This window comes from Lactuca serriola, chromosome 1 (assembly GCF_051521515.1).
Source record: "Lactuca serriola cultivar US96UC23 chromosome 1, Lser_US96UC23_V15, whole genome shotgun sequence".
Taxonomy (NCBI): Eukaryota; Viridiplantae; Streptophyta; class Magnoliopsida; order Asterales; family Asteraceae; genus Lactuca; species Lactuca serriola.
Genome location: NC_136408.1, coordinates 6,248,194 through 6,258,628, shown reverse-complemented (window position 1 = coordinate 6,258,628; position 10,435 = coordinate 6,248,194). Strand labels below are relative to the sequence as shown.

General features: G+C 31.5%; 2 protein-coding genes across 3 annotated transcripts; one reads left to right on the top strand and one right to left on the bottom strand.

Annotated features, from left to right (window-relative positions):
- The first annotated feature begins 874 nt into the window (after positions 1–874).
- On the top strand, positions 875–4,196 carry CYP78A7 (cytochrome P450, family 78, subfamily A, polypeptide 7). The gene is made up of 2 exons (XM_079028444.1): positions 875–1,940; positions 3,322–4,196. Exons 1-2 carry the CDS (start codon positions 933–935, stop codon positions 3,958–3,960), a joined length of 1,647 nt encoding a protein of 548 aa, XP_078884570.1. The 5' UTR covers positions 875–932; the 3' UTR covers positions 3,961–4,196.
- A 270-nt stretch (positions 4,197–4,466) lies between these two features.
- Positions 4,467–7,129, bottom strand: LOC145089978 (laccase-14-like). Of its 2 annotated transcripts, none has more exons than XM_079028359.1 (6): positions 6,967–7,129; positions 6,603–6,754; positions 6,260–6,504; positions 5,997–6,125; positions 4,922–5,860; positions 4,467–4,777 (listed from the first exon to the last, which is right to left on the bottom strand). In XM_079028359.1, the coding sequence occupies exons 1-6, from the start codon at positions 7,051–7,053 to the stop codon at positions 4,647–4,649; spliced, it is 1,683 nt and encodes a 560-aa protein (XP_078884485.1). In that variant the 5' UTR covers positions 7,054–7,129; the 3' UTR covers positions 4,467–4,646. The 2 variants fall into 2 exon arrangements, with proteins under 2 accessions (XP_078884485.1, XP_078884521.1); XM_079028395.1 differs by having other exon boundaries at positions 6,003–6,125.
- Positions 7,130–10,435: the final 3,306 nt, after the last annotated feature.

The following is a 10,435-nucleotide window of genomic DNA, read 5'->3' as shown; positions in this document are numbered from 1 at the left end:
AGGGATTCTCATATGCTCCGAGAAAAACCAACGAATTATGTTGTCAATTGGGACTTATGGCTAATATCGTGAACGATGAGTTCCTTGTGTTTGGATGAAATCGGAAACCGGGTGGTTCGTCGGAGGTCCGATGGTCTTGTGGTGGTCCGACGTGAAAATGAGACGACATAAACAAAACAGGTATAATGGGTGGGAGTTGGGTGAGTATTTACTATAATACCCCGGTGTCTTTTTTAATCCATCATCCTTGCTTCTCCATTTTGAGTTACTCACAAAATTGTCACCTTGGAGACAATTTTGTTCTCGTTTGTTCTTCAAATAAAAATTGTTTTCATTTGAATATATATATATATATATATATATATATATATATATATATATATATATATATTGGTCGGAATAGCAATACACATTTTAAGCTTATTCATTTTTGAGAATGACATTTGAAGTGTGGAAGCCTGGATTGGGATTTATTTTTTCATTTTGCAGTGTTTTGATACGATTTGTTTTTTTTTTTTTCCTAACAAGCAAGACTTTATTAACAAACAGCAGGTATGATTTGGTGTTTACGGTGCTTTTTCCTAGACCAGTATATATTTGTTTTTTTCTAAGTGAAATCTTTGTGGTACATGATATTAAGTACCCAATTTACTAATTAATAAAAAATAATTTACGTGGCCATGAAATCAAGGTTTTGATTGGATCCACATTTATTGGTATATAACTTTCTTAAGAAGTAATACCCACGAAAGCACAATGGGTTGCTCACTAGCTTTTTAGATAATCTAGGAAATCTTATAGTACTTCTCAAAATTAACAATAATATTGCTTCCTAATTCACAACATGCTTCTATTTAAACAACCATCATTCTATCGAACATCATCCCATACCACAAAACCTGAACTTCCATACACACTTCCTCCCATTCTTCATGGCAACGACCATAAGCTCTTTTCTTCATGAAGACATGATCAGTTTGAGGGGTAATACTCTCCTTGCCATGTTTGAATCTTATAACTTGAACACCAGTACACTACTATTGTATGCAGTAATAACATTTATAACGCTTGGAGTTCTGACGTGGACTTTGTCATGTCCTGGAGGTCCAGCATGGAAAAGGGGCCGCAACTGTATTGGCTTTGTTTCCATTCCAAGTCCCAAAGGACTTCCAATCTTTGGCAGCTTGCTTGGTTTGGCTCATGGCTTGCCTCATCGAACCCTTGCATCCATGGCTCAAACTAGCCAAGCAGCATCCCAGCTCATGGCTATCAGCTTAGGGTCCACCCCTACTGTGGTAGCCTCAGACCCACAAACCGCTCGTGAAATCTTGACCTCCCAACACTTTGCCAACCGTCCTATTAAGCAGTCGGCGAGGTTACTTATGTTTAACAAAGCTATTGGGTTTGCACCCAATGGAACCTACTGGAGGCTCTTGAGAAAAATTGCCTCATCTCATCTCTTTGCTCCCAGGAAAATTTCCGCCCATGAACCTGCACGCAGCCTGGAATGCACCTCCATGCTAAATGATATTACTACGGAACAATCGTTTCATGGATTTGTTGTATTAAGAAAGCACTTGCAAGCTGCTTCTTTGAACAACATAATGGAAATTGTTTTTGGCAAAAGCTACAACAAAGTTGGGGATGTTGATGAATCAATGGAGCTACAGGAGATGGTAAGAGAAGGATTTGAGCTTTTAGGTGCATTCAACTGGTCTGATCATTTGCCTTGGTTGAACTACTTTTATGACCCATTTCACATCAAGGAACGATGCATGGCTCTTGTTCCCCAGGTCAAGAAATTCATCAAGAAGATAATAAATGAACACAAACTCAGAGGCTCAGTGAATCTCCTAGACGATTCAGACTTCGTTGATGTTTTGCTCTCTTTAGATGGCCAAGACAACCTTAGTGAGGATGATATGGTGGCCATTCTATGGGTTAGTATCTCTTCCTTTTTATATATACATAGGTTCAATTCGTTAGAATGGAATTCCTTGGAATTACATGCATAAAACTATTTTTGTAGAAAGACCAAAACACTAAACACTATTATAATCCTAAATGTTTGCTATATAAGCCCTTTGTTACATAAAAGCAATTTATCTTTTCGTGTTGTGTCCGGTCTTTTATAAATAAATGTCTTAATTTCTACATATATATTGGTAATGCATTGTTTAGTACCAGAACAATTGAAAGAGATAGATTGTCTAGTTTACACTCTAATAATTAAATATATATGATATGTTGATTGTTTAATATATATGGGGTTTATGACAACTTAATTAGTTTTAATACAAAAAAAAAAAAAACCTTTTTATTTAGAAAAGCATTACAAAATAAGTGATCTAGCTTTATATTTTTTTAGAGTTGAATGCATTAATTATTAGAGAAAATGTTAAAATTATATGAAAAATGAAATGATGATATAAAAATCATTAAACTCTATAAAATTTAATTCAATTAATTGTGGATGTAAATCATCTTCATAAATCTTCCAAGTATAAACTTAAACAAAATACTACATATTTGGCAATGACTTTATTGTTTAACTTGGATATAACTGAATTTATGATCATTCTATTAAATTATTAATTGTATGTGGATTTCAAGACTATAAGCTAGAAAGTTATGGGTGTTCTTTTTTCTAGTTGACCTTTGAAATAAGACTACATGTTGTTTGCCAACAACGAAGATAATAAATTAATTTTGTATACCCTCTACGTGGGAAAAAGGAAAAAAAAACGCTAGAAAAATATTGAAGGCCCGGTCATATACGTGTGTTTCGGTTATCGTAGACAAATCATGCTTTTTTAAGCTTTAAGAGAATGTCTTCCGATAGAAACATTTTTATGTGTAAAAGATTTAATAAAAAATTATTTTCTAGATCCGTTTTGCCGACCAAATATTGCCGTTAATAAAGATTTATGTACGTCACAATCAATTAGTTACGTACCACAAATATTTTGTATATTAAAACTTTTCATATTTTTATAGAAAAAAATATTTTTCATCATATTTAATGTTTAGTTGTTTACATCGAATATATCTTTTACGTACTTGAATGTAATTAACTATATAATTAACTAATTATAAATGAAGACACATTAATTTGTTATAATTCTCATTTCTCAATCGTTTGTCATACTGATCAACTAGTTACTAGTACATATCACCACTTTAATTAAGATGAAGTTGTATGTTATATATTACCAAATATTATGGTTATCATGTGCTAGCTACAAGGCATTGATTTGAATAGATCATGTGCTTTTTCTGGAACAGCAATTTATCATCTCTCTACTTGAATTTTTTATTTAGGAAATGGTATTTCGAGGCACTGATACAATTGCTCTTCTAACCGAATGGGTCATGGCTGAATTAACGCTAAATCAAGGCATTCAATCCAAGCTTCGATTTGAAATTGACAGCTTTATGGGAAACAAAAGCACCAATAATGATTATGCAGATATAACCAAGCTTCCCTACCTTCAAGCTGTTATTAAAGAGACCCTCCGTCTTCACCCACCTGGCCCTCTCCTATCCTGGGCTCGTCTTTCTACATCAGACGTCCATCTTAGCAATGGTATGGTTATTCCAGCTAACACAACTGCCATGGTCAACATGTGGTCAATCACCCATAATTCTGACGTATGGGATCACCCTTTCACGTTTGAGCCCGAGAGGTTCTTAATTTCTGCAGGTGGTTCTAATGTTGACGTAAGGGGTAATGACCTTAGGCTGGCACCTTTTGGAGCAGGCCGTAGGGTTTGCCCTGGCATGAGCCTTGGCATGGTTACGGTTAGCGAGTGGGTGGCTAAGTTGGTTTATCAATTTGAGTGGGTTCAAGACATGGGTCGTCCTGTTGACCTAACTGAGGAGCTGAAGCTCTCATGTGAAATGAAGCAACCGCTATGTGCAAAAGTCATTCCAAGGAATGGAGCTTCTGAAATGATGTAAGCTTTTGTGAGGGGTCCGCGTAAAATAAAGTACTCTCTTTTCAACGATAAACAAGAAACTAAATAAAGAATTGAGAGGGCAAAAATGTCATTCTTGTTATTAAAGGGTTGACTTAATTTTCTGTTTTATTTATCATGCATGTATGTCAATATTGGCGAAATTAGTTACCGATTTCGATAATGTGGTTTGTAACATATTTATTTGTGAAAGTATTTACTAGCTAGTTTATTGTGAAAGTGAGTATTTATTACTAGCTTATATATCGTAATTAGCTGAGATTATATTCCTCATTTTACCTGAAATTAATTGTTCAACCTTTGAAAAACATGACAAAACTATTTTCTCAAGTACAAAAAACATGAGAAACAAAAAAAAGGACCAATTTCTTGAACAAAAAACACCAAACCCAAAGAACAACTGAACAAAAAGTATAATTATTTACGCTATGAATGTATAAAATCAATTTCAAGAACCGAGTACTACTCAAAAAATTCATCAATAAATTTGTAAATACCTTTTATTTATTCGTATAATGAATACATAGATAATTACTTCATCAATCAACTTATTATATATATACAACGTACAATTAAAGAATATCACCGATTATTATTTAGAATAAATAAATAAAGAGGATAAAGAAACTGGGGATAAATAATAATCTTGACAACAAATAAATAAGTCTTCTAGCACTTGGGCATATCCGGTGGTGGAGGCAAGATTCTTGTGTCTGCACTCTTCCCATTCCTTACTATGAATACCATCTCCATCCCCCAACTTACATGACGCTCGAAATGACAATGCATGAACCAAACTCCTGTAGATTAATTTAGGTATATAATCAAATGAATATATTAGTTAACATGATTAATTAGAATAATATATAATGAAATGAAATTTGAAATTGTCTTTTTTCTTTTTTCTAACAATTTATAAAACTAGAAGGAAATTGACTAATTACCAGGGTTATTTGCGCGGAATCTAATGGCTGTCCAGCCATTTTGAGGAACAGCAATTGTCTGCTGAAGAGGAGGATCAACAAGGTTATAATTGAGAGGATCTCGTTGTCTATCGAAGTTACCAAATCCAGACCCAACAACATAGAAACTATATCCATGCAAATGCATAGGATGATCTATCCCTGAAACCACATTTGTTCCTTGGAAAACAAGCTCCACCGTATCGTTATATTTCAGAATTTTCACCTCCGTCCCATCCATTGGAGTTTGTAGTGAAGTATTCAAACTATCCGATGTGTAGTTGAAGATGAAAGGAGGATTATCAGGGAAGTCGTCGCCATAAACACCATTCATTCCACGGTAGTAAGCTCCAAGAATCGAAGTCCTTGGGGTATCAAATGTAATGTTGTTTATGCTTGCTGCAAACCTGTTATCCCTTCCCACACACGTAGCACAAGGCAATCTGTTAATCGACAGGGTATAGAGTAGCTTTCTCGTGATTTCAAGTGGAACGTCAATTGGATGAGCACTGCTTGCTAAACTTCGTAGGCTACTAGTAAAGTTCGCAGATGCATTTCGGTCGTTAAAAGTTGGAAGAAGAGGTGAAAAAGGTGTGGCTGATGCGTTGTAGTTCCCATTAATGTACTCGATGATGGCTGTGGTGGTGGTATTATCAAAGAGACTTCGAGGGTTGCTGTTGTAGAGCTTCGCTTCCAGATAATAGCGATTGCGGGGTTGATTTGCTTCTAACAAGAGGTCTATGGTTTGTCCCGGTGATATAGCCACGTAATTGGTTTTCATTGGCTTGGTGTAGGCCCCATCAGTTCCTACGACAGTGACTTGATGGTTTGCAATTGCAACGAACATGATGTTGTTCATGGCGGCATTCACCATTCGAAGCATGTAAGTCTTTCCTTGTTCCACTTTTACTTTGGTTGTTTCTGGAAACATTCAAGTATATATTACGAATCCGTAAGTATTATTATTCTATCAGAAAATACATCTTGCTAATATATACTTTTAGCTAATCACAAATTTGAACTTTGTACAATGAAAGATGAGAATCGAAGGAAGAACCTGGACCAGAGCAATTGTATTGATCTCCAGGTTGACCATTAATTGTTAGAGCATCAGAGATAGCTGGATCACCCCCGCTACGTAAGAAGTCTTCCATCACTGTCTGTATATCATTTTTCCACCACTCGCCTGCATGCATGCATGCATGTTCAAATATTGATTCAATATGCTTTACGTACGAAATTTTCGAACGTAGAAATTGAAGGACATATTATTTAATTTATATACATATATAAGGAGAGTTGGGGATAAAGATTAAAGACCTAAGATGACAGGAACCTCTGCATGAGGTTTAGGAAACGGGAAAGTAGTTCCGATCTTGGGAGAGATGACTAGTAAACCATGTACGGTGGCTCGAGACCAGTCACTGTGTGCGTGCCACCATAATGTGCCTTCCTCATCGGAAAGGATAATCTTCTGGCTAAAACGAGAACCTGGTTGAATTGGGCATTGTGTGATGAACTCGGGCCCATCTGACCATGGATATCTTGGTAGTTTCACTCCATGCCTGTATACAATTACATACAACTCATAATGTTAATTATTCAAAAAATCATTCATATAAAACCAACTTGCAATTAGTAACATAATTAAACATGCATGTACCAATGAATCGTGATATTTTGGGAGGCTTGGTTGACAACATCAACGATAACGGTGTCTCCTCTACGAGCAGAAATGGTCGGACCAGGGTATTGTCCATTAACTGTCAAGATCTTTTTAGTGCTGCATAGCCGTGTGTAGTTAGTTTCTTGAACCTGCAAAACAAAAAAAGTATGATAATAAGTTATTTGCAGTAATTCACTCCATAAGAAAGAAAACCAAAATGCCCTATATATATATATATATATATATATATATATATATATATATATATATATATATATATATATATATATATATATATATATATATATATATATATATATATATATATATATCTGATCATAGCTAGGGAACCAAAGTTTACCACGAAGGTATATCGAACCAAAGCTGCTTGTGATTGGATGAAACCAAGAATCACTAAGAACCCTAGGAAAAGAACATGCATGTTCATGGATGTGTTTGTATAACGAAACGTATTTGGAAAAGTTTGTGGGAGTACTATGAATATTGGAGTTGATTACGTTGATAGTTTTGTATTGGGTATATGCTCTTTGCATGGATTCTTTCATGTATATTTATAGTACTCGTTAAGAAAGTGTCTGCTGGTGGCTGGTCTTCGACTAAATCAACCTTGAAAATTATGTGCTTTTCTAGTTTTACCAACTCGTTTAGCTTATCGTGTTAATACCTAACTTGCGTGCATATTGATTTGGACTTTTACGATGTTTTGACTTTTCTAATTATATATCCTTATTGTTCTTGACTTCATTTAAAGTCAAATACAAATCCTAATATCATTTGAAAATTCACCAACTCAATATTATACTGATTTTACTTTCTGATTGTCCTTTACTCGCGATCTATCAATCAAGGAACTTTCGCCTCTGTTGTGTTTTATCTATTTCATTAATATTTCCCCTTTTATGTAATGCTTTACCGAATTATCACCTTTTTTGTTCGTAATATATTTTTAAACTTTTTCATGTGTCCATTAATGGTGTTTTGTGTAACTACTCATATACGCAGCTGAACAAGCACATAAATAGTTTATGAAGTTCAAATCTAACGTGTCAATATATAGACTATATATAGCTACTTGCAAAATTGATACTCACAAATATGTACATGAACGTCCAACTTCTTACAAATAATTGATACTCACAAATTTGTACATAAACGTCCAACTTCTTACTAATACATTTTTTATTAAGTTACTAAATATAACCGAATACAAATGAAATTAACATATTTTTTAAACAAAATATAAACTCTTTGTATTCTGAAAAACATAGGTTATCTGAAATGAATGGTTAATTGTCAAGATATATAATGGTGTTCTGTTTTGCAAAATCAAATCGGAATCGAAAGAACCCATTAAAATTATTTTAAAACAAAATAAATATATTTCTTTAATTAGCTAACCATTTAGTTAACAATATAAAACATGACAAATATACTTTCAATATATTATTTAATAATAAACAATTCAAAAGAGATTTTTACATACTTAGTAAGTTCAAAACAAAATATTAGAAATTAAAAAAACAAAATTACATAGTAACGATCTTACAATTTTATGATCGATTCAAAGATCTTACCTTAAAATGAATCACGTATGATCACAATCGATTTACTTAGGTGGGATCGAACGATCGTACGATCGAATTCGTGATTTTAACAACTTTGATGTAAATCATTAGTTACCTAAATCGGATAATTAAACCACCTTAATGTTTAATGAAATTATTTATTGAGGTGGAACTTTTAGTTGACTATCCAAAAAAGAGTGGATATTGTAGGAATTAATTGGGTCATTTAACTTGATGTAATTCATTTATATATTTTCTCTTCTGGTTGTTCAGGGAATCTGTGGTTGAATGAGTAATGAATTTTGTTTTTATTTTTTTAAAAAGATATCCCATCAAACTTTATAATTTTGTTAATTTTAGAAACTATCTGTTAAATTAAATGAAAAATATAATATTGATGTAAAAATTTATTAAATTTTCTAATGTTTAAGACAAAATTACATAAATGGTCCTTGTGATTGATACATTTGATCAACTCTTGTCCTTATGACAAGTTTTGTGTATAGACAATCTTTTTGGCCATCAATGTTAACTTTTTCAGTTAAGTCACTTGTAAAATGACACATTTTTCCCTTCCTATCATTGAGACCATTTATGTACTTTGTTCCGGCCATGAGGACCATTTATGTAACAACAACGTCATCTATTATTTATTAGTATTTTTATTTAATTTATTTATATTATTATGATTTAAATTTTTTTTGACGTTATGTTTGAATCTAGTGTTTAATGTTTTTTTTATATTTTTTCCGGTTACATTTTTTGATATTTTGTTCATATAAATATTTAATATGTTTTCCGAATACATTTATTAATATTTCTTTTGATTTTTTGTTTGAATAATTTCTTCTATTTTTTTTTACTTTTTGGTCGAATATATTTTTTAATGTTTTTTTCTACATTTTATTTGTTTGTATTTATTAAAGATTTTATAGTCACTGTAATCATAATTTCTAACTTAGTTCATTTACAATCATATTTTTTTTGTTCTTTTAATATTGATAAAGTTTTATAAGTATTATTTTATAATTCAAATATATAAAGTAAGTATTATTTTATAATTCAAATATAAGGTTTTATAAGTATTATTTTATAACTATATAACACATATGAGGTTGTATAATTATTATTTTTGTAAAGCTTTTTATAATAAAAAAATGTATTTTTTTTTTGTTAAATGTGGATATGACTAATATAAATTATGTACATATAGGCTAACCTAAGACTGTCTCGTAGTCTTGACAAGAACGCCCATGTCATTTCCTATTGGAATTAACTTTAGTAATTTTGAGTTATTTATTTCTTTTAGACATTTTTTCCGATTAGTCTATATGTTCCGATTAACCTATCTATATTAATCATATTCACATTTAACAATGTTTTTTTATATATTTAAAAGAAATGTTTATAAAAAGCTTTACAAAAATAATAATTATACAACCTTATATGTGTTATATAGTTATATATTTGAATTAAAAAAAATAATTATATAACCTTATATATTAAAAGAACAAAAAAAATAGAAAAATATGATTGTAAGTGAATTAAAATACGAATTATGACTATAGTGACCATGAAATCTTCAAAAAATATATTTGAACAAAACGTCAAAAAAAATAGAAGAAATTATTCAAGGAAAAAATCAAAAGAAATATTAATAAACGTATTCGAATAAAACGTATAAAAAAAATATACGAACAAAATATCAAAAAATACAAGCGAAAAAATTTAAAAAGAAACATCAAGAATATATATTCAAACAAAACGTCAAAAAAATTATAAATCATAGAAATATAAATAAATTAAATAAAAATAATAAATTATGACATGGACAAATGGATCATTTCAAAAGGAACATAACTGAAAAAGTTAACACCGTTAGTTAAAATGACTATATTTGCAAGATTTTGAAACCATAGGGAGCATCTACGCATAAAATTTGTCATAAAGACCAAAGTTGATCAATTGTGTCAACCATAAGGACCATTTATGTAATTTTTTCAATGTTTAATACGCTAGCAATGCCTAATTTGATTTTAATGATGGTTAGATTATTTAATAATACTTTTTCCAAAAATTAAAAAGTTAAAAATTACATCATAACCATGTGATGTAAGATCGATATTGATGTTTTCATTATTTGGTCCAAAAACAATCCGCTGAAAATGTCTATGTTTACCAAATTGGATTCAATGGTTTTATCTAAAATCTAAAAGACTAGTTGCATACTTCATACTACTTTTC